This window comes from Sinohyriopsis cumingii, unplaced genomic scaffold (genome assembly GCF_028554795.1).
Source record: "Sinohyriopsis cumingii isolate HCF-2022 unplaced genomic scaffold, ASM2855479v2 utg002028l, whole genome shotgun sequence".
Taxonomy (NCBI): Eukaryota; Metazoa; Mollusca; class Bivalvia; order Unionida; family Unionidae; genus Sinohyriopsis; species Sinohyriopsis cumingii.
The window spans coordinates 479,566-505,839 of record NW_028316110.1 but is presented as its reverse complement, the minus strand read 5'-3'; the positions used below and the strand labels follow the sequence as shown (position 1 = coordinate 505,839).

Here is a 26,274-nt window from a genome sequence, read left to right as displayed (position 1 = left end):
TTGATGTTGCTGTTGAATGAGAAAGGTTTGTTCTACCTCTTCCTGCTGTTGTGAACATTTCTTCAATTCTTCTTTCTGACACTGATTAAAATCATCTACCCAAAGTAAGGCTGTGAGGTTACTGGTTCAGGCGTATATTCTTGTGAAGAGAAAAGAAAGTTGGCCTTATTCCACTTAAAATCATCCTCTTCTGGAAGTATGATTGTGGTTGTTTTTGGTAGCTGCGATGATATCACTACTCGTCTCCTCCAAAGGCGCACCCAAATACATCGTCTTCTTAGCTTCAGATATACTCAAACTATGTCACATTGATTCACCTCGCACGGACGCTAGTACACCTATATACTACATTGACGTCACACGGAGCTCTCTTCAATTTGGAAGAGAGGATCTGTGATCTGATTGAATTCACCAATTTGGATTGGTGAAACATGTCATACCGTTTCGATCCTACCTTATGCTATAAATACCAGTGGCTCGACTCATGAATTCACCTGTTCTCATGACAAGATGTGGACGAACGTCGAATCGTCTACCCAATTTCGGGGATGCTGTAGAACCCAAGCTACCTTAAGTATGTGACATCTTCATGGGTTATCACGAAGATAACATATACTGCCATTTGGAAGAGAATATTTATGTGGAGAGGCAAGACTATCTGAGGAGAGTCATGATGTACGGTCCAGCTCCCAGACGAAGTTTGAGAAGAGAAGATCAGTACGATGTTCCGTATGTTAACTGTCTTTAGTTTACAAACCACAATGCCCCTTTTCAGAACCGCTCCCATGCCTCGATTAAAAAAATAGATGTACTCTTCTACTCATGTCAAAAATGTTTTCTTTGTGTTGTTAATTATTTGTTTCTACGTCCATGTTTTGTTTGTCCATATAAATCCGTTTGTCCCTATCAACGTTTCAGATAGCCTTTTCCATATATACCTTCAGTAGCACGCATTGAGGTCAACTCGAACACAGTTGCTAATTCATAGCCCAATTGTGGCAAGTGACTTGTAACACTGTTGCAATTTTTACCTAGTGTCCAGTGTCTCGACGTCATCCATGTTACATTTCAATTGTTCCCAAGTGCTGTCAACATGTTAAATTCCCCTTATCCGTAATTTCCTTTTTCACCATGTTATGTAAGGCACAACTATGCATATGAATTAAATACATTTGTCTTGTTATTCAGTATTAATTACAGATTAAATTTAATGCATTATAAATTAATTATTGACTGAAACTTTACATAACTTTTGGATTTTACCTAATCCTTATAGTTATATGGCAAACCTATATAATCTGACACTTACATCGATTGTAAAACCCACGGTATGAATCAATGGTACAGCTAAACATTTCCTTGTTGCCGCAGAGGAGGTTGATTGATTTACTAATCTACAACAACGCTGGCGTATCTTTGAATTTATAACGCTGGTATGCACCTCTACTAACATTTCGGGCAGATATTTTGGATAGGGGATGGAACCTTGTAACAATCATACAGTGAAATAATCGTTTAGGATGCGAAGCCGTTAAGACCTAACTAGATACGAAGATATAACATATAGTCTACGTCAAGGACTAGATTTTCTAGAGGCCATTGAATTTAAGGAATAATACACCATTATGTCAAAAACAATAAGTGGAATTAGACCACTGTATATTTTGCATGTAACACAATTCAAAGACTTAAAAATCTAATGGACTAATATACACACACATATCTATATAATTTCAAAACGTTGTTGTATGGTCCTAATTCGATTAATCAATGTTGACAGCGTTAGTAAAAGAGAGAAAGACTACCTGTCTTTGTCGGAGCATGATTGTGAAGTTTTTCAGCCAAGTCTTGTAAACCAGTAGATCGGAGTGCATCTACGAAAGCTTCATAAGCTGACTGTTTCTTTCGCATGATTATCTGCAGAAGCCGATCCGCACTTTTGAGTTGTTGTTTGTAGGAAAAGATGTCTTCGCAATCTTCCTGTCTTAGAATGCGATTTTGAATCAAATGATCACAGACATCCTTCACTGAAATTCTTCCCTTCACCTCACGGTAATATCGTCGTATTGACGTCTCTGCTTCAGCATCCAGGCGACACTGAGATACACTTGAACCTTGTGCTCCACAACAGTCTAAATACAATACACATATTTATTTGCAACCTTCAATACAAGTTCGGAAAGTAGTTTGACTTAAACAATTAATGTGTCCACAAAGATGCTTGATATTTATTTACTGAAAGATACGTCTTGCTTTACATCGACACTGAATAACTTGATATGTTTGACTGCTTGTACCCACAGCTGATTATTTCTCTTATATGTCAAGATGAGATAGTGTGTAGCTGACCGACAATCGGGTGGGCAATGGATCTCTCTCTCTCTCTCTCATTCTCTCTCTCTCTCTCTCTCTCTCACATACACATACACACACAAACATAAAATTATAAACGCAACTTTTCACAGACGCTGTCGATACTAAATACATTGGTCTAATTTGAATAAGACAGTTTAAATTGGGATTTATGTTGTTGTTGTTGTTGTTGTAGGGTTCAAAGCCATTTTTCAGCACACGATAGGCTATACAATGCGGCCAGTATTAATGGTAGAGGAAGAACCCGGGATAACCTCCGGAAAGAACCACCGACCCACGAGAAGCTACTGGCAAGCTTTCTCACATATGCACATTGGCTGAATCCGAGACTCGACCCCACGCAGACAGAGGTGTGATGGCAGTGGTCCGTAACGGAGAGCGCTTTAGACCACTCGGTCACTCGGGGCCCCAAATTGGGATTTATCGAGGATATATTGTTGAAACAATATAAACAACAACTGCTCAGATTGTCGCGTTTGCGTGTCTGGGGGGTTGGGGGTTAAGAATATATTCGTAATTGACAGTAACCACGTGCAGCACCAATCTCCCCCGCTTTAGCTTTAATAAAAGATTTGCTCTTTGCTCTTTTCAACCCTACCTGATTTAATTCTCTCTCTGTCTCTCTCTCTCTCTGTGAGTAAAATAGAATATATATATATATATATATATATATATATATATATATATATATATATATATATATATATATTATGACCAACGGTCAGTTTCAGCCATGTTATGACTGGCTGTTTGAAAATAATAATAATAATAATAATAATAATAATAATAATAATAGTAATAATAATAATAATAATAATAATAATAATATTAATGTGTACTTAGTACAGCACTAAATCTTTAGAAGCTCAAAGTGCTTTACAATATTACATTATAAAACAAACACAACGAAAAGATTACAAAACAAACAACATGAAATTACATAACAAAAAACATATTGACAATAACAAAGGAAGTAACCATTATTAAGTCTTTATGTCTGTTCTAGTAGTCGAAATAGATAAGCTTTAAAAGCACTCCTGAATGAGACCAAAGTGTCATTGAATCTAAGATCAGTGGGCAATTTGTTCCACGTAGCTGGGCCCCTGGTTTGTAAAGGAACTTTGTCCGTATGACTTGGATTCGACAGAATACAAGTGTCAGTCGAGAATCCCATGTTTCCAGATTGGGTGTTCACCTGGGTGAGGTCAGATTTGTGTTTGATTCCAGATCGAACGCGTAGCCCCTGAAGATTACGGAGCAGGGGAGGTATGCTCAGATTTTAAAGGCATTACAGAGATAAGCAGTTGCATATTTTATAAACGTATTAAATTTAATATTCCAAAATAGTATTGGACTTAGTCACGAGCTAATTAATTATTTTTTATGTGCTACTGCAAGATCATGACGATAAAGGAAGTGTTATTTAAGGTTATCCTGTTTTCAGAGTTTCAGTCATTAACAGAAAATAAAATTGTATGTTTTAAAATAAGTTTGCAAAATTTCATCATATTTGCATTCTTGTATATATTTATCATGTTACTGAAGTAAAACTATTTCTGTGAAAATAATATAAGCAATGTTCCGGATATTTTGTCTGTCTGATTAGGAAATAAGAAGACATAAGCCGCTCAGTATGTAGTAAAGCATCTATCTCTGACTTTTAGAAAGTACACTCTCGACTTAAACAATAGAAAGGAAACTTTAATGACTCTTACATTTAAACAAAAATTGTTTTTGTGGTATTTTAAACTCTTCAGCCTTCGTGTAGAACGTAAAACAGTAAGCTTGAGTCTCAAAATGTTCGTCAGAAGATTAGAAAAAAATTATTTTTAACAAGTCTAATTGGGCCTGATGAGAGTCAGAAGTTCAATCGAGGTTAAAGAGTTTCTGATTTTCTAGCATGAGCTTTTACTTGCCAGAAGATTAAACTTACGTTTCGTCCTAGAATATTTTACTAATTTTAATCGATTTAAACGATAAAACAAAATGAAATTTAAATGATGTTTTAATGTAATGTTTCCCGTTAAAGAAAAAAGTCTCAATCATAACAAACATACAATTTAGCAGGTAGATGTAATGTAATATTTCTTCTTGAGATTAGTTCCAAATGAGTCAAAGGAAAACCAGAGATATAGTGCCAAGCAGCGAGAGGATTCATTATCGTTCAACATTTGCGAGATGGTTATATTCTGACATTAAATGGATCCGGAATGTTGATCTATCAGGTCTAATGGAGACGATATTCTATTCTGTAAGCACCGGTAAGTATCTAAGATAATGATTATATGTGTTATTGTAAATTTATAACTTCATGTCTCATGTGAATATAATAGCTGCATAATTTCATACCCATGAAGTAGACAGTGCAGTTTCATGTCTGTTGATTGAACAGAACAGTGGCATACCTAGCATGTTAATAGAGAAAATAGTATAGCTCATCTTTGTTATGTGAACAATATAATCTGTATTGCTGAATAGGTAATGTGTAACCATTCAGCACTCACATATGGAAAACTTTTTCATTTGCATCAAAAGGCACCATTGTACTGTTGTAACAGTATGTGAAAGAAGTGGAGTAGTCTCTTGACTAATCGAAACACATTCGGTTAATTCTTGTGACAGCTACTCACTGAAAATATGTTCCCCCTTGTCTCGAGAACGATCTATAAGGCATAATTTACACTAACAGAGTTTTTTAAAAATATCTTTTCTTCCTTGTGCTACATTTTTATATAATTTAGAGCATTAGTCATAATGTTTGGATTCACCAAGACTATATTAATAATGTTAGACACAAACTTGAACACACCATATAATACAAATTAAGCATAGGTGTCTGAAAATAGCTACATATGAATGAAATAACTGGAATGTTTCGGACAAGTGAGTTTTCTAGAACTGGCCGAATTACACGATTCATTGTTCATCCTACTCAAAAAACCAACAGGCTGAATTCAATAAGCATATTTATTTTAAAGTTTTATGCTGCTTTCTCTTGGATGCAATAACATTCTTCAGAATATTTCCAGAAGAAAATCAAAGCAAAATAATGATTTTCCCGTTAACTACCGTAGGACTCAATACAAATCTGGTTGGCTCAGTTAGTATAGTATAATCTAAAATCTTTTGCACCTCCTTGCAGTTTCCTTGTATTGACTGCTTACCTACTGGTGTAGTATTACAATCAATGAAGCCAACATGATTCAGTAGATTCGACCACAGTGTCTAAAAAGGGCAATATAAAAAATAAGAAGAAAATAAGAAGAAAAAAAAAACAGAAAAAGGAAAGAAAACATGAATCGGTTTTTCAAATCATGCAAAACTCTTCGGAAGAGAAATCACATTATAAATTTATTTATGTCTACAGTCTCAGTATTTATAAATGCTCGAATCGCTACCAATCTACCGTATTTGCAACTCCTTCTGTCATTTCACATTTGCTTTGTACTCACTCATTCATCCCTAGTTGTGCATCACTAACTGAGCCAAACCAATTTGTATTGAGTCCTAAGATAGTTAACGGGAAAATCATTATTATTTAAGTTCTGATTTTTCTGGAGATTTGCTGACAGAGCGCCAGTGCTGATGGTATGTAGGCTAATGTTTGACGATGTTCCATGGCAAGCCATATGTCTGCATTTGTTTTTCTATAGTCCTTCTCTTTATGTCTTTGTGCCGTCTCTTTTCTTTCCCGTTTGGGGTCCAGTGGAGTCTTTCTGGGCGGAGCATTCAGTGACATAAAGCATATATACCCCAGTCATCGACATGTTCTCTTCTTTACTGTCTGGACTAGATATATCGATTCTGTTCTTTGATGAAGATCTTCCTTATTGGTCCTGTTTGGTCAGAAGATTCTGGTTCCTGCTTCTAACCCCTTGTCTCCGTATGTGGTCACTTCACTTCTTTTTTTCTCACCAATTTGGTTTTCAGCTGTTCGATCCTATCTTTATATCTTATATAACTTAATTATCTTTCTTTTCTTGCATATCTATCTTCCTCCTTTGCTGTTGACAGTTGCCTCTTTCGTCGGCCAGTCGATGGCGGGGACAAAGAGGAATGGTGCAAGGTCGCAGCCTTGTTTCACGTCTCTGTTGATGATGAAGAAGTGTCTGATATGGTGGATGCAGACGAGATTTCACTGGAAGTCTTGGCTCACAAGTTGATGACATTTACAGTCTTCAGTGGGATTCCATAGAACCCGTGTATTGTCCAGAGGGAGACACGGTGAAGGTTGCGAAAAGTCATTTCAAAGCCTATGAAGTAGATGTGGCGGTACTGTTCATTCATCTGTCTGCACTAGTATCTGTTGGAGTGTGAAAATCGAGTTAATTCAGGATATTCATTTGCTTAAACCATCTTTTTACTTTCTCTTCTGCAATGATGATCCTCTTGATAGCGATTCTGCTGAAGTCCTTGCTTTTTTGGTATAGCAGGATAATACCTCTTCAGTTACCACATAGCCCAAGGTCACCCTCTTTTATACTTTGGAGATGAATCCAGTTTTCCACTCGGCGGTGGTTTCTTTCCTCTCATATATCTTTCGAAAATTTCTGCAGGGATCCGTTAAGGCTTCAGTGTATTCTTTCTTCAGTATTCCTCAACAGATGATGTCCTCACCAGGAGCTTCCACATTTTTGAGGGCGTCGATTGCGTTATAACTGATATACAGAAACAATTTCATCAATGCAGATGCTTTCTGTTCGTGGATAGAAGGACTTATTGCAAGTTTTATGTTACCTTCCTTTAAAATTATTCCATCCTCTACTGTCTTCGAAAGATTGTTTTCAATTTTACCTGTCTTGTGAGGTCCTAGTTCGTCTACACTCTTTACAAGTTTATGACCAGGATGTGGCTTGAGTTTATGTTGTTGCTTGGAAGGTTTTGCTGCAACATTACATCAAGATATCCTCCATTATTATCCAAATAAATAGATGGAAGTACAAATCGGTGAACTTGCACAGGGGAGGGGATGACTGACAGAGAGAGAGAGAAAGAGGTGATGATCAAATAGATAGCTGATTGCATATCTACATTAATATGTACAAATTAAGAGTGAAAGCACACTTATATAGTTTCTTTAGTTCACCTTTGTTGCGTGCGCATTGTACAAGAACAATAATTTAAAAACAATTTTAAATTTACATTACCATACCCTCAATTTGTACACTACATGTTGTTCTGGAATCTAGCAAAACAAAATAGCATGATATTCACAATAGATAAGAACCAACAGTAATTTGATGTTGTATATATGTTGTCTATGCCAACGAACAAATAATTGAAAACAGACACTGACGAATTACTTCTAGCACTGTCTGTATGCACTATTATGTTGTAGCAAACCATCGTGATACTGAAGCCTACCTACTAACAAAAAACGTGGGTTTTAAAGTACACGGATACTACTATATATGATATATGATATATATTTATATATATATATATATATATATATATATATATATATATATATATATATATATATATATATATATATATATATCTAGGAAAGTTAGATAGTACATATACCATAAATGTGGTATTTCAGGTTGAGAATTTTGTAGTTCAAACCATGCGCTCATATTGTTTATATAACTGAACACTCCTGCTCTCTGTATGGTACAAGGCACAGCTCATGTACGCTTTCTATGTCAATTTTTCCAGTTACAGGTGTCATTTTGGAGAATTTGACAACACATACCTTTAAATGGCGATCGCTCACCTTATTTCGCGCCTTGTCCATCAAAATCCCATTGAAGATTATTTTATAAATTCCTAGAAAAATATACTTAACGGCAAATTCATAGGCATCGTTCTTCGACATTTTTAGTCACAATCAAGCAAGTGGTGTGATTTCGTTTAAACCGCTTTGTAGCGCGCTATGATGTAACACTGGGCGCGCCTGCTCTTGTGTGTGTGTGTGTGTTTGTGTGTGTGTGATTTGGATTTCGAACGTAGCTTTAAAACTTTTTCAGTCCTATCGCTACCATGTCTGCAATGTGGCAGTTTATAGTGATTTCAAGCAATTAAATACGTACATAATACCTATTTTTCCCATACAAATATGTGCTTTCATACACTAAAAGACTTGAAATACAGCTGTCAATTCAAATTTTATTTTAGATAAATTTTACGTCATGTAAAATTATCATTTTAAAGAAATTTCACATGTGCAAGCTAAGAATAAAACTTATTGTATGTTACTGCTTGATCCAATTTATAGTTGAACATCCATACAGGAGATAAATGAAGATGTGCGCGACTTCTTGTTCGCGCGATCACACCTTGATTCCCCCTGCAATAGTAATAGTTCAGTCCAATATCGACTTTCTTGCCGAACTGCCATTGTAAAAGTCTATGGCGATCGATAAATTTCGCCTGCAATTTTTTTTTATGACAATTAATGTGTAGATCACTCAAAAATCATTATTGAATAAACTTTGCTATAATTATATTACGATTAAATTTAAAAAATAAAATTATTTTTTAAATTTATATCGGTACATGAACAGTGTGACTTGTACTATAGTTGATTAATTATTTCGTGTATGACAGTGGATTATGTTGATCTGAGTTGAAGTAGCATGATATTAAACCTTAGCCACGGATATGAAGTGACATTTTTTACATTACAGAGTGATAAGAATCAAGACTTATGTTAATGTTTCATCGACATTGAACTGTATGCATTTAACTTAAATCTGTATGCAATATCAGAAACGGACAGGAACGATATGAAGTGTTAGTTTTAGTTAAATCATAACATTCGTACCCCTTGTAGGTTTCGCGTCAGGCTTGGCTGTTTCAGGATCATTTCCAACGTCTTAAATAGAAATAGCATGGAAAACAGAATAACTTTAAGGAAGAAATGGCACCTCGTGATGATTTAAATTTTCCGAAAAACATACAACACTAATTGAGGAAAAGCATCACTGATTATTACATTACCTTGGCAACAAAAATGTTTAAGCTACATTTTTCTCTGCAGCGACCACACAACGAAAAGTAGTTTTCCTTGCAAGATGAAGTCGGTTCTAGCTGGTTTAATGTTTTAGCATCAGCCATACTCGAACATTATAACTAACTGTGCTATTTGAATATAGTTTCTTCGTATTATTCTTATTCGTATTTAATTGGATTATAATTTATGTGTCTAGTAATGAACCATAGAGGAATAACATTAATACACGGTTTTCTCTTTTCTTGTACTGCAACAAATATGTCATAATGTAAGCTGACTTCATGTTTCAAATCATTGTGAATGATATGTTCTATTTACTTTTCCAATAGTAAATGTAAATTATATCCTGAAACATATTATAACCTAGTTTTATATAAATCATAATAAATATACTGCGTGTATGACTGGCGTCCAGCTTGACTATTTCAGGATCGTCTCCAACATCTGGAATACAATAACCTGGATGATGGAAAAATTTTAAGGGAGCAACGGCACATCATGAAGACTTATTTTTCTGAGAAACATTCAACAGTAATCGAGGAAGAAGCATATTTTATGAAAACATTACGTTCTCAATTAAAGTGTTGCTAAGCAGTAACTGTACCGAAATGGGAACTTTATCTTGCAATATGAGGTGAGGTTCTGTTAGTTTAGTGTTTGAGCATTAGTCGTACACGAACCTTGGAGCCCGGGTATGCGTTTTGAATAAATGTGTTTCAAGTTACTCGTGTTTCATTTTTTATAGTAATTTCGTATATCGTCTACGTACCTAGTAATGACATAAATGCACGGGCTTTTCTTTACTTCTGATACGACAAACATTTTCATCCAATAAGCCGTGTATTTAATAAGCTGTGGAATTCTTATGTTGTCTTCCAGTAAATACAGGTTATACCGAAGGCTTCGAACTTCATTTCTTTGTGAATGAAAAGTTCTACTTACGTTTTGAAATAGTTTGGCATACACTTATATCTTTATGAGTTAGATTTAGTTAAATCTTAAACTGCATACCCCCTGCTGGATTGGCATTTGTCCGGACTATTTCAGGATCGTCCTCAGCACCTGGAATGGAATGGCATGGAAAAACAATTAGGAAGCAAGTGATGTTAAGCTTCCTGTGTTACTAGTCTGTGATCTTAAAATAAGTAACAGAAAAGAGTAAAGACGACAAGCTTTATGAAATGTAACAAATAATGTATTTCCCTTGTTATGCATATTTAATTTGCTTTTTTTAACACTGTATTTGGACTTGACCTTGTCCAAAACTGAGTTCATTTATGCTTGACCCATGTTGACTTTTTATTTTAAACATAGTAAAGAGCTAATATTTAGCTAAATTATTCTCTATATGTATGGTTATAAAATCAGTAACATTATAAATAGAAGAAGTAAATATCATTAGTTGGATCATGGTTTTGGCATGTCCTAAGTGAACTATACATAATCCAGATTATTGTTTTGTAAACATCAAGATCATTCTAGAAGGTTCTTTTCCATTAGGTAATGGGTTTATTTAGGAAATGCTAATTGTGTGCTGAGGTCAAGTAGACAACTGTATAATCTTATAACTGTCAGGACTTGGTCATTCGTGCTTTAGGTTTTAGCACAGTCAAGTTCTATGTTGTGTTCAGTTTATTTTTTATTTCGGACCAGAATCTTTTTGTTAAAATTATTGAATTCAAGTGATTATTTTCTCTGAAAATACAAACGTGCTCTGATAAAATTATTGGATGCAATCATTCACTGGAATTTATACTGAATTCAAACCTGGAATTATATTTCTGTGATTCAAAAAAAGACTGTTGAGACATAAACACTTTATAAACTATCACAGACACGTCATCGCCTTCAGTTTCCGTTTTTTCTGGACTTGTACAGAGTTTTATTCAGGACTTTAAATTATTACGCCTTGTGTCTGCAATTTCTAGATTACATTTGGGATTTATTTTGCAATGCCGTAAGTTCATTTTTGTCATTTACACTTTGTATTCAAGAAACATAAATTGTTTCTTCAGTTTTACCTGTTGTTTTTCACACTTTTCTGTTACTTACTTTAAGACCATAGACTCGAAACAATATTATATATATATGTGTGTGTGCTGTGTGTGTGTGTGTCTGTGTGTGTTTCATAAAATCCGGAGCTTTAGTTATGATGACGGAATGCAGGAAGACTATCGTCCTTGTGCACAAATGACGAATGTGAACACAACATAAGAAAAAGGTTACCAGTCTGTGTTGCACCTTTTGGAAAAGGATGCATTCGAATGAAATGACTGGAATTTTTACTTCAAGTGATTGTTTTCTGACCCGATCAAATCACATTTGATATAGTTGTCATTCTACGCAAAAAGCTAACATCCTGAACTCGATAAAACATTCATTTTCTCTTTAGGCCTTAATGCCCTTTCTGTTGAATCTAACTAGAATTTTTTACTCCTGGAAATATCAGAGAAAACATTAATAATTAATTCGACAATCACATAAGGATATTATAGCAAGTGATTGGTGCACTTAGTGTAGTGCTACCTACAGCATATTGTATATCCGTGCAGTATCCCTGATGTAGTCTTACAGTTAATTAAACCAGCAATATTAAGTAGTCCCATTTACACTGGGTTAAAACCTAACAGAAACCCAACCCATTCCTCCAATAACAAGGAAAAAGTGGATTTTTAACATCTTCCAAAGAAAAGATACATGACAAATATCCTTCATGTGGACAGACTCCGTGTTTGTGAACTTTCGTTACGCGACCTTTCTCAGTTATTCTAGCTTTTCTTTATTCGGTTATAAGATAATACGTTTCTTGAAAGCAAGTAACTTAAGTTTTGCAAATAAGTACTTTACCTTAATTACTCGGTTATCTTCTACTAAAGTATTCTCATCCTTTAATCTCAATGAAGAGTTATTTCAGTTTTACCTGTCTTTGAAGGATCCAGTTTGATTGCTTGTTTGGGCATTTCTCGGTAAGGTAGATATGTGTTGCATTTCTTCCTGTCTTGCATGGTATTGTTTGCTAGAAATAAAATATGGAAAAGTTACGTTATTATTTAGATACAGAAAGAGGGAATAAAGACGGACGAATATACACATGGGCCGACTCACAAACGCATGCATGCATGAATGAGCAATAGTGATAACGCTTCCATGTTGGTATGCTGTGTATCAGAAAGGATCACAATGATATTTTTCAGAATGACTTTGAATGGGTCCTCACTAATCCCAAAGTAATGCTGTATTCCAAAAAGCCAATGACCACTTTGTAATTACAACAAATAGCTTAAATACATAATTACTCCCAAATTATAACTGAACACACCTGTAAACACTCATCATAGATTCCCAAAGAATGATATTAAGAGAGGAATAAAAACTCGTTTATCAAAATATACCTGCAACGTAATATATTTTCGAAGGAAACAACCATTTACTCGTAAACAAGGTCAGTCTTTAACTCACAGTAAACAACTTGTTTACTTCTTATAATCATGACAAATATAATGCAGGCATTACATCCACAACCCTCAATCACAGATAAAACGTACGTACACAACACAGATATACACATTACCTCCCTTCAAAAAGAATAAGATAGATATATACAATCAAGCTTTCTTGTACATAGTAGTTAGATATACATATGAGTCTATAATAACTAAAGTTAAATAGGCAGATGTCTTATGAATGACACAAGATATGCACAAAAGAAAGCAATATGGTACTTCTATAAACGTGAGAGTGCATCTAGGATCATGGTATCGTTTCCCCTGATGTGTCTAATGTAATATTGTTTTTATGCAGCACCAAACTCTGTCACAACAATCTCCGAATTTTGTTTTTCATTTTCTTAATGAAAGTAACGGGGTTATGATCACCGAATGCATTAATTGCAGAAGAAGATGAGCTAAGATTCACTTCAAAATGTTGCAAACCAGTATCCATGCCACACATTCTTGTTGATTCAATACCCCATCAACCCTATACAAGCTGCATCAACAGACATTTAAATAATTTGCTGAAATTTGGAGCTAAAGGCACTGGTGCACCTCTAAGTTAGGCCGTTAATTTGTCGAATGTAATTCTTGGCGTTTCTCAGACCAATTAATCTTAGATTTCTTACTCAAAAATATGTCAGAAGCTTGACAACTATCGAGAAATTTAAACAAAAGTTTCTTAAATATTCAGTTATACCTAAAATTAGTATCAGCTGCTTTTTAATAACTGGCACATGAAATTCAAGATAGAATTGACCTTGACTTCTACTGTTTAAGTTGACTATGTACCACAATATGTCCTAAAAATATGACACAAGCACGGCAAACGTCACATTTGCCAATAAGTACTCCCACAAAAGCATCACTGAGTCAATCAAAGGATCTGCAAAGTGTTTTAAACTAAAATCACTACTGTCAAATTTCGTTCCATCGTTTACGTCCTCGCTGTGTTACTAGGTTAACTAAACAGAGTGAATAATGAGCTGAGTTATCTCTATCAAAATACTCATTTAAAATATTTATATGACAACGTTTTTCAGTTTCCTAGGAGTGGTAATTATATAATTTAAGTAATTTACTTTCTTTTTAATTGTATAAAGACCGAACAACATATCCCCATGTGGATTTCAGACATGGGAAAGAGAGCCGGACATTTATCACCAATCTGAAAACTCATTTCCTGTGTATTTGTCTCATTTATAATGTCAATTTTAACAGAGTAGTGTGAATATTAGTTCTTGTTACTTGAATAATAAGGAAACCACCGAATGCTTCCAGCGCACAGACTATGAATGACGGTTTCGTCTGTGTATAAATGCGTCACCGTAATTATAAATCTTCACATTACGGAACGTCTTGTCAGTGAGCGGTCAACTTTAAGGACTTGCATATCTTCAGCTGTAGAGCTGATCCGAGTGATCACAGAATGACCAGAGTGATCGGAGTGGTCGGAGTCGACGTGGTACCAGCTGCAGAGCTAACCAAAGAAGTCGACCATAGCACCTGTGAAGCTGAACCATAGCAGCCGTAGAGCTGAATAAACAGTGTTGCTGTTCGAGTAGCAGGTGATCGCGCGTTGCTGACCGAGATTGGTGGGCGCTGATTGCTTGATTGACCAACCTGGGATACTAACGGCTTGCTTATCCAGTGTGACCGGTAGCCGAGTGTGGTGGTGACGGAGTGTATAACTCCATACATGTAATCTTTTAGCCGTGGGCTAATATTTGGGGTTTGTAAAACCCAGTGTATTTTTGGGACTGTAAGGATAATTTGTATATCTGTCCCTTTTGTTTACATAATTTAACTATTTGAGTAAATACATTTTACTATATGAGCAAACTACTACATTTGTTTTACTATTTGAGTAAAACACATCAATCTTTTCGTTGTGAAATCACTGTGAATCATTCTACCCTTGTACTGTGTAAGGTCATTTATTTGTATTTTCAATATTAAGTGTCCGTGCATTTTATGTTAATTGATTCAATATTTGGATCATATACACGTACATATTAATGACAATTAATTGCTCATTCACATCGTTCGTTATTAAACATTGTATTTGTATCACCATCAAAAGTGTTATGTTGTAAATCCGTAATGCCACCCGGTTATCTTGTTATAAATGGTGTCAGAAGTAGGATCATTTCGGATTTAGCAGAGCACTGAAATTATTGTTTCATTATTCTTATATGGTCTTTTATGTGTTTTAGACGCTCTTAACAAGACAGTGAGGTTAAGCAGACACATAACATTACTTTATTTTTTGTACACATTTCCTGTTTTGTTGCCTTTCGAGAAGGAAAATATCGTTTGCTGAAATTATAGTAATTACGCATTTTCTGTATAATACTGTACGTTAAGTTGGTCATACCAGATTTTTGAAATGTCATCAATGAAGGAACTGGTAGAACTGGGGAAACAGTTTGGCTACGAGGGGGAGTCCTTTAGAAATTTTGTTCTTGAAGAACAGGCTAGGGAAAAGGATCAGACCTTAACGAAGAGGGAAATAGAAAGGGAGAAACTAGAGATGGAAAGGGAAGGCAAGAGGGAGTTGATAGAATTAAAAAAGCAGGCCGAAAAGGAGAAAATAAAATTAGAGAAGGGGAAGAAAGAGTCAGAAAAACAAGCAGAGAGGGAGAAGGTAGAATTAGAAAAACAGGCCGAAAAGGAAAAGATATAATGGGAAAGGGACACAGAGAGGGAGAATATAGAATCAGAGAAGGGGAAGGTAGAGTTAGAAAAAACAAGCAGAGAGGGAATCGTTAGAACTGCTTAAAGAAGTAGATGATAGGAAGTTAGAAAGGGAAAAACAAATGCGGTTAGAAGCTTTGGAGATAGAAGATAGAAATAGGCAGAGGGAGTATCAAAGAAATTCTGAGCTATTGAAAACTAAAAGGGATGGGGAACATGACGTTAAACTGAGAGGTCCAAAATTTCCCCCATTTGAGGACGAACAACTTAACATGGATAGTTACCTAAACAGGCTCGAAATGTATACAACTGTACAAAAATGGATTAAAGACGATTTGTCGCTTCATCTTAGCGCGTTGTTGAAGGATAAATCATTAGAGTTTATTTGCATTTATCCGTGGCCGACTCGCTGAATTACCTCGCGTTGAAAGACGCACTTCTGAAGAGATACGAGCTAACCGAGCAAGGGTTTCGCAAGAAGTTTAAGTATAGCAACCTCGAGAGAGGAGAGATATTCACCAAATTCGTCAGTAGAACTTGCAATTACTTGCAGCGATGGGTGGAATGTGGCAAAGTTCTTAAGACATTTTGAGGGTCTTATCGATTTCTTGCTTCGAGACCAACTATTGACAACTTGTGGCAAGGAGTTATATTTGTTCTTGAGGGACAAATCCTTCACGAATATATATGACATGGACACAGGCGGATTTATTCGTTGAAGCTCGGGGAGGCTCACAGAACGTCATCTCGCGAGACAGCAAGGGTGGGAATAAGGTCAAGGACCAAAACCCAAGGGAACCTGAAACACCTAGTTGGGATAACAGGGGAAGGTATAAGAACATGTTTCACTTGCAAGGAGTGGGATCATATCTCCCCGAATTGTCCTAAGCGGAAGGGACCAGTCCAGAGAGTAGCGGTGGCCTTGAAGGCAGACAGTCGGCAGAAGGAGAACTCGATGTTTCCCAGCAGGCTAAACGGGAAGCATTGTACGAGCCAGTGGTGCGTGCAGATGCGATCCAATCGATCGGCACGTGTATTTTCCCCGAGGCAAGGGTACCGACGGCAAATGGCACTGTCAATGGACAAGAGGTGACCGTTTTTGCAAGACACAGGGTGCACTAATGTAGTCGTGAAACGGAGCCTCGTCCTATATGACCAATTGCTTGGGTTTAAATCGACTTGTATGGTACGGGTCCAAACAATTGACCGCGTTCCTTTCCCAAGGATAGATACTGAAACACCTTTCTTGACCGGAATCGTGGAAGCTTTGTGCATAGTCAACCCGATCTATGAACTTACGATTGGCAATGTCCAGGGATCTAGACTCCCAACCATGTCTGACTTCCGATTCCCGATCATCCAAGCAGTGCACACCAGGGCTCAGGTAAATGAGGATAACAAACCTTTACGTAAATTAAAAGTACCGGAAGCCATTACTGATATCTTCTTCGAAGAATTTCGTACTGAGCAAGAACGTGACAGGTCTTTACGTTCAACCGTGGAGAAAGCATTATCGGGTACCGTCAGGAAGTGTAAGAACGGGGGTTCCTCTAAATTTCTACTTCGAAAAGGTTAAATGTAAAGGGAATACTCACTTTTTCCTACATAAAGTTATTTACCGGCGTGCAATGGCTGATGACCTAACCAAACAAAGTAATTTTATTGGATGTGTAAATCACGCTCTTGATCCTGTCCTTTTGTAGTTACCATCACTGTTTATCGCATCCTGTTGTTGCTAGTAGTATCCGTTATTTTGTTTTCCTATTTAGGCCGTATCATACTAATGTCCATGATAATTGCACTTTCAATCACAACAAACAAGTCATGGGCTATTAAATGGTATAACTGAACACAATATATATTTAACTTTGCAGCATGGATTAACACAGATGTGCTGTAATAGTGTGCAGTGTCTACATTGTATTTTTATATTTAGCACACTTCAAAATTATAACACAACATTAAGATATGTAGTACCAAATAGTCGTTCAGATCATATAAAGTCTGAAGGCTGAACATTAACATAACACATGTGTATATTGATGATTGTCACTGATATTTTTTAATCGTCCAGTGGCTAAATTTATCTTTGAGTGATATTGATATTTCATTAAATCTATCAATGTTATCCATTATTTGCAGAGGTAAATCTATTTTGCACCTATGATGCAAGCCTAATAGTGTGCGATAGCAACGTAAATCTCTCCGAATTGTGTGAACGTTTCTGTGAAAATTTCATCTGTTACTTTTCTAACTGACTGTTCTAATGGCTGGACAATGAAGTAAGGTTATTTACAAAATCGAACCATCCATTTCACGGTTTTATATTTCCTTACCAATAAATAAACAGCAACAAAATCGAACCGTTCATTTCACAGTACGTAGTTCCTTTACGTTTTTTTATTTTTCTTAATTAATTCATCGTACACTTTTTCAGACCCTACCAAACCAGTTGTAAAAAAACTAAAAGCAATCAGTACCTGAGCAGATCATTATTCTTTAAAATATGTGAATTGACTTCAGTTTAAAGAAAACCGGATGAAATATGTTTAGATATTTGCATTGTATTTTGATGCGTAATTGTGGCAACATTTCTAGCTATGCAACCCACCCCTACCACAAACCACGTGCGCGCTTGTTTTTCTCCACAAAGGTCAGTTCATCCAAGGAACCACCCATTTTTAGGAAACAGCGTGCCCTCGCTGTAACTCTGTTATCGTATTTTACTAAATTGCGTCCCTTTTGGGCATCTATTTTCGTTCAGTGATCTGGTACATCAATAAACCAAATATTTTAAACCTTGTCATATATTTACATTGCGTCTTGATCTAGATATAACATGTTGATTACTTCATAAAATAAAACCAAACCCATTTTTCTTCTCTCGACATCTTCTATGTTTTCTGTTGTGTGTAGTCCCTCGAGATGTTCAATATCCAATTTCTTCTTTGACGAGTTTCCGCCCATCTCTTCCTTTCTGTATAATAAATCATCTACATTGAGTATTATTAAAAACAAATGATATAGTACAAACATGAATAAAGAAACTGAAACAATTATTCCTTTAATTTAAAGTTGAAATACACGTAAAACAAAATTTAGAATTATTTCAAGAGATTAAGATGTTTTTTATTGTTTTATAATTAAAGAAACATCAAATGGTGGATAAGATGGAGTAATTAGCTGATTACAAATCTACACTCACACCATTTTGAAGATGTTATAAACATTTGGTAATCACACCACCCCTGCCGCAGTTTATATACTAATTTTCCTGTTAAATTATCATCATTCCTTCTCAATGAATGCATGATGATTATTAACGTATGTTTGCTATTGTGACATTATTATTATTGTTATTATTATTATTATTATTATTATTATTAATGTTATCATACGCAAAACAAAAACCATGTAAATATTATCGGTTAAAGCCGATATTTGAACTTCAATTACCCTACAAGTGGTTAATGGATTTGATGAAATAATGAGTGATAAAAGGCCGTGAGTATTTTTAGGATTAAAGCTCCTGATGTTTTGCTATTTGCTTTGAAGTAACGTCAGGAGTAAAAACAATTGCGCTTTTACATAATGATGTACCTTGAAGATTTTGCCTTCAATTACTTCCTGTTTACTGGAGCAAGGTCGGGCTTACTTACAAAATCTCTTCCAAATTTTCCTTTAAATCTGTATGAATGGAAATAAGCTACAAGTCTTTAGATGAAATAACTGTAAAATTCCAATAGTGGAATAAGTAGGAATTGCCGTTTTTATGTACATGCCATGATCCTTTCTTCCTTTATGCATGAGGCAGGGTCAGCTGTTTTGACAATATTGTGCAAGTTTAAATTAACGTTTCTCTTTGCGGCAATAGATCTTACGTCATTTGATTTTAAAATGAGACAATCTGTAGTAGGGAGAACCGATCATGCATTTCATATCAAGTAGTTACAGAATATAACTATTCAATTCTTTTCAAGAGAATGCAACAAGTTTATCCCTAAGGTAATTTATATGGCTAAGACTAGTAGACGTGCATTATTTCGCATTATTTAGCCTGGATTATGGTGATTTAGTTGTCTTACAAATATGTCAAGATCACACAATTATCGTCTCGTCAAAAGGTACTAAGGCTGATACTACTCGTCTTTAAATGACATAAAGGTCTTTTAGAATGAATTATTCGCATGTTAAAGTGACCTACTTTAATTGAGATCGACATTAAATATCACTAAAGACAGGTCACAACTGTCGTTTATGAGATTAAGAATAACACTGGAAATAACACATAGTTTAACTTAATAGACTCTTCCAATTTCAACATATACGTTTACACGGTAACGATTAATGACAGAAACGCTTCAAATGTTAGGTTTCATGTTCAGGTAACCTGCTAAATAATAAATTTGGATCAAAAAAAATTAAAAGAATCGTAAAGCTTTATATACTTTGTTCATATTACAATCACCTAGGAACTATAGAATAAGAAAACTTAAAATTTACTCGCAACCTACGATTCGTGGAACCTGAGTTCTGTACGGGCCTGACTGTATTCAAAACGTTATTAAAAAATGATCTAACTTCTTTGATAACGTCTTTCTCAAAAGTCAGTTCACTGGGTTAACCCTACGATATTTGGACATTTGTTTCCAGTTTTAGTTATATAAAGCAATGAATCACGATCTCCATATCTTACAAACCGTCAAACCCGTACAAAACCCAAGACGTATGTCAGCTGTTACTGAAAATTAATAACAAGTAATCTACATGGTTCTGTTTATAGAAATGGATTTCGTAACTATAATTCGTATTAAAGACTGCTGGAAACTATTTCAAACACGGTAGAAAGGTCAAGTTGTCAATTTATTGCAATCCCTGCACTCATAAGGAGCAAATTCGAAAGGAACAAGGTATTCATTGAAATGTTTGATTTTTATTTTAGAAAGTTATATAATGTACTGGAACCTCAAAAACAAAATTCCAGCGCAGTCTGATATTTGTCTGGTCTCAATATGTAAACAAGAACCTGCTTGGTTTTCAATATTTCTCAATCTTCCATTTTTCAAGATGAGCAAATTAAGTGCGAGTACGCAATCTAGGTTATATTTTCTTCCTGAATTATTGTGTATTTTGTATTCACTACTACAATGTATATTCTAGATCTTCTGACTAAATTTCACTCTTAGATTCCTGTTCAATATTTCTGAAAACTATTCGTTGTTACCAACAAAAGTATATTATAAGTAGTTATTTTGTCTTTTCCTTCTTTCCATCATTATGGAAGTTTCATATGGAAGTAGGATAAATACGTGTCTCCTAAAACATTTTACGTTCAATTCTGCCTAGAATATTCTTAAAACTGAGGGGAAAAAATCATCCACATTTGACGAAGTTGAAATCCATGCAATGAAAATAAAATTGTGTGTCAGGTACCCATACTGGTTACCTTAATTTTACAGCAAATGTTTGTATTACTGTAAAGCAAAGCTCATAACATACCTTTGGTATATACCATTTACTTATTATGTCATTCCATTTGAATTAATATTACGTACTCCTCTCAGATTTTCTGAGATAGCGGAAGTTAACCTTTACGATATATAGACCCTGCACATAACAATGTAATTATGTATATACATGGTGAACATGATGTCTTTCAGAGACAGAGAAAAGAAATATCGAGTGAGAAAGAAAGAAATGCTTCAGACTAACTAATATTCAATATTCTGGAGAGTAAATCAACATGATCGTACAGTTATTTCCTACTGTGAAGCGATGGCTCAGTATTTACGTGCATACCTTTGAACAGCTTAATACTAGCATTAGCGAGTGTCTAATTAGCCAAGTGGCATAATCAAAAATAAGGTACATCTTAATAGATCGGGGAGGGGGGTTTGGTGACACTCGTGTTAAAAACAACTAATTCCCTTGCGTACATTCTGTAGATCACTTGAATACTATTCATTCATATTACAAACTTTTGTAAAAGATTTATTCGCCGTATACATTAATGTATGATTCACGCTTAAATGCCTCTTAAATTTTATTGCTATCTCTGATGAGCAAATGCATTACAAAAAAAAAAACAAAAAAAAAAAACTTGTAACACAGACTCATTTATCCGTGTCTTTCTTATATGCAAGATTTCGTCAAATACGTTAAGTAGATGGTATAGGTGAATGAGTCAATATGATTGGTGTCTCGCCTTCTTTTCTCATTCTAACGTTATGGATAAAATCCGATCAGAGTTTCTCAGTCGGATTATAAATTTCTGAGGATACTATCATGCCAAGACTGAAAATCGGTAAGATGATATATCTTGTACCCATTATTCTCTGCCCGAGGTACGGTCCAGGACATTTTAAGATATTTATTATAGTTTAAATCAACGTTTAATGAATCCAAAAAAAATCTTAAACGGATTGTTGTCAGCTTCAAAGTGAAACAACTGTATGCTCTACTATTTCGGTATGTGCTTCCTCATCCTCACACTATCCCTAGAGCAAGGTCAAGCTTATTTGAAACATCCTTTTCTAAAAGTTTCGGTTAATTTGTTCTGTATGGATGAAGTATTTGTAAAATTCTAATCTAACTGTTATCCCCATGCACACACATGTCGTGTTTTCTTTATGCACTAGGCAAGAACATGTTCTTATCGAAATCGTAAAAGTTTCAGGTAAGGTTCCTCTTTGTGGTTATACGTCCTCAGCTACTGAACATTATGTAGCAAGGAGAACCGATCATTCGTTCATTTAATTTATATACTGCCCAATCTCCGCAAATATTATTTATATCACTAACGGAATATAAACTTTATATTTTATATTCATCGACTAATGACGAAGGTCACATAAAAAGCCAATGCCAATGGTAAATTCAGTGCTTGACAAAAAGTACATTTTGTGTTGTAATTACTCTGCATACAGGATGCGTGCTTTTACGAAAAACTACTAAATGTCAGTTCATTTAGATTAAACGGCACGTACCATACATTTAGATTGCATGGCACATACCATACATTAAGACTGCATGGCACATACGATACATTTAGACTGCATGACACATCATACATTTAGAATGCATGGCACATACCATGCATTTAGATTGCCTAGTACGTACCATACTTTTAAATTGCATGGCACATACCATGCTTAGAGTGAATGGAACATGTCATACAAGTAGGCTGAATGGCTCGTGTCATACACTTAGACTGAGTCTATATAGATCAATTTTGTTGTTTTCCTTTATACTCCTAGCACCAGTGAATGACATCATATGATTTATTATATATACTTATGTATTGGATGTTTAGTATAATATAAGAAGTCTATTTTATTTCGTTGCTTGATAGTGATACAATTCCCCTTCATCTCTCTCACCGACTTGTAGGTGTTTGCTATTTTATTACACCGAACCTTTTCGCTCTTTGTATATCTGGGTTCCTCTTACACTCTTTCATCTACGCAAGTTATATTCTTTGTATTCATATTAATGAATTTACCAAGGATGAATGAACCGCTACTGCACTGAGAGTGTGGAATTAATTCACAAAATAAGTAAAGAGAAAAAGATATAAATTAGGTTATGCACCCTCACCTTGATAAAATTGAAAGCCTGAGCTATATTTCCAGAAAACCAACAATCATTAAATACGAATCATACTAAAGAAACCCAGTTCTATAAATAGAGTCATGAACATAGCTTAATAACTCTTTTCAATGACAGTTGACACCCACGTTGGATTTTCTACGTGTTGGACACAGTGTTTAAGATTATTATATTATCCGTGACTCATAGCTTCATTTAATAGTTGCCTTGTGTATTAAGTTATTGCTGATGTAATAGCCCCTTAGTCAGTGCAACGTAAACAAAGTATATAGAGCTCATATATGGGGTTTTGTTGGGTTTCTTAAATTTCTTAATTTTATTTCTTTCTCATATCTATCTATCTATCTATATATATATATATATATATATATATATATATATATATATATATATATATATATAGGCAGTTTAGACGAACTGAAGCGAAAACATTGAATGGTTTCCTTCCTTCAACTCTACTCTGTAAGCTCAACGTTCGAATTCGGACCAGTGGCGGCGCGAGGATTTATGTCGCAGGGAGACAATGTTCTTTAGTAATGCCACTATTTTGCTACAGAAAACAGTATTTATGTTAGTCACCCATGCATTCACCAACCCATATAAGGTTAGCGAAACATTGCACTAAGGTGAATATAAATACTATGAAACTTTTAGCTGCAACAAAACCGAGAAAAGCTCCCATTTGCGCCCTCGCTTGGTGAATGGGAACAAATGCCCCCACCCCACTGCACCGTCAGGCATCTTAATATTATAAGCTATGTTGTGTTTTCAATGTTACATTTTGTTTCAAGAATGATAGCCTTGACCATGTCTTTAGTGATGTTTAAGTTGTTCAATTTAGAGCTCACTTGAAGTAGGCCTCTTTTGTATACGCAAGAAACTCGTGTTCATATGAACGGTGTACTACTACTCCGTTAATGAAACAATTCTAAACAGGCGGGTCCAGTGGAGAGGGTAACATCCTAGGAGTTAAGAGCTGGATAGAGTAAAAGATTCTTTTACTTTCTAAGACGTCAAGAAATAACAAACTCTCTTTCTCTCTCTCTCTCCGTTTTAGCGGGGGGGGGGGGCGGCCCCATCTTCTCCTACAACAAAGATGTATTTGTACGCATACATGATCTATTTTAAGGTCACCGTGTATGGAAAAAAAACCGGGAGATGAATCTTATATATATATGTATACATATACATATATATATATATATATATATATATATATATATATATATATATATATATATATATATATAAGGTTGGTCCAACACTAAGCCATATTAGAAATCATTTTGTTGCTCATTCGGACGACTCCGTGTAAGAGAACAAAATCACCAACACACTCTGGGTTTTAATACTTTATATTTATATTAGTTGTACGTGGCCAGACCCTTAAATCACGGTTACATCAATCTGTGTTTTAAAAATACTATCAATACCGACCAGATATTAGCGTTTGGTGATCGGCTACATTAACTATTAAATCCATATGTTTGTTGTCTAGCAAGAAAAAATCAATTTTAAAACTATTGTAATTCATATCAACTGAGCACCAGACCAAAGGAATATTTCCCAGCGTTTGTGTTGCAACACCGTTAGAAAATCTACCTAAAAGTGCAGCCATCTCTAATAACCTTAGTCACTTGGGTATATCGTCGTTTTACATACATGATAAATGAACTAGTATGCCTGCTTCGTAAAAAGATGTTTGCAGCATTTTGCTTATTTATCTAGCATAACATCGTCGTAAGCAACTATTTTATTTATATTTCTATCCAGACCATCAACCAATCCAGCAACAATTTCAACTGGTTCGTTATCTTCGTTATTATCACTGTCACGGAATCAAACTCTTTTATTTATTGACTACGTGTACTCGGGTTTCATTTTTTGTGTACAACGATACCCGAGGGTGATTTATGTATATTGTGTCGTATTTCGAAATAGTGAATTCGATTCATCCCATGCCGCACGTGCGACTTGCTCACTATGGGACGAACCGGATGCCTACAATGCACAGACTGTCTGTCTATAAATACCTCACCGTATGTACATTTCTTTACAATACGAACTAGTCTTGTCAGCGGGCAGTCTGCTTCAAGGACTTGCACGTCTTCAGCTGTAGAGCTGTCTATGACCTGGGTGTCCGGGGCGTCCGGAGGGTCTAATGTCCGGGGTGTCCGGAATGTCTAGGGTCGAATGTCCGGAGTTTCCGGAGGGTCTAATGTCCGGGGTGTCCGGAATGTCTACTTCTGTGACTGGAGTGTCTAATGTCCAGTGTCCGGAGTGTCCGGAGGGTCTAATGTCCGGGATGTCCGGAATGTCTACTGTCTACTCTCTAATGTCCGGGGTGTCCGGAATGTATACTGTCTGTGACCAGAGTGTCTGTGTCTGGAGTGACCAGAGTGTCTCTATCTGTGCCTGTGTCTGGAATTACCAGAGTGTTTAATGTCCGGAGTGTCCGAAGTGTCTAATGTCCGGGGTGTACGGAGTGTGTAATGTCCGGAGGGTCTAATGTTATGAGTGTTCTGAAGTGTTCCCAGTGTCCGGAGTCTGTAGCAGACGTGAGGCTGAACTGTAGCAGCCGTGGAGCTGAAACAGTGTACTGATGACGGAGTGTATCTCCGTACATGTCATTTTTGTTTGCCGTGGACTAATTTTAGGGTTCGTAAAACCCAGTGCATTTTTCGGGACTGTAAAGATAAGTTGTATATCTGTCTCTCTTTTTTATCACCATAATTTCGCTAGCTGAGTGAATGCATTTTACTACATGAGTAAAATTTTTACATGGTTTACTACATGAGTAAACTATATCCATCTTGTCATTGCCAAATCGTTGTGAACCATTCACCCCTTGTCTTTATATTTGCTAAATTAGTTTATTTCCATTTTCGTCATTAAGTCCGTGCGTTTTAGTTAATCAAATCATATATATATATATATATATATATATATATATATACGTATATTTTTATAATTAGTTGCTCATTCAAGTCGTCCATTATTAAACATTGTATTTATATCATTATCAAAAGTGTTCTGTTGTGAATCCGAAAATCCAATCCGGTTATCTTGTTGCAATCACCCTTTTCATGAATAACATTTTCACAGTCTTTGAGAAAAGTGTAATACTGTTGATCATCCGCTGAT

At 35.5% G+C, this 26,274-nt stretch overlaps 1 protein-coding gene across 3 annotated transcripts in view; it reads right to left on the bottom strand.

Annotated features, from left to right (window-relative positions):
* Positions 1–26,274, bottom strand: part of LOC149771215 (uncharacterized) — a 67,522-nt gene that overhangs the window by 29,541 nt on the left and 11,707 nt on the right. The window contains exons 2-7 of one of the 3 annotated variants that reach the window (XM_089948709.1): positions 18,393–18,499; positions 12,255–12,350; positions 10,346–10,396; positions 9,146–9,196; positions 7,111–7,257; positions 1,806–2,132 (exon numbers count right to left, since the gene is read on the bottom strand). In XM_089948709.1, the coding sequence (XP_089804835.1) occupies positions 1,806–2,132; positions 7,111–7,257; positions 9,146–9,196; positions 10,346–10,396; positions 12,255–12,350; positions 18,393–18,489 (769 nt within the window). In that variant the 5' untranslated portion in view covers positions 18,490–18,499. The remainder of the gene's footprint in view (positions 1–1,805; positions 2,133–7,110; positions 7,258–9,145; positions 9,197–10,345; positions 10,397–12,254; positions 12,351–18,392; positions 18,500–26,274) is intronic. The other 2 variants (XM_089948711.1, XM_089948712.1) reach the window with 2 other exon arrangements.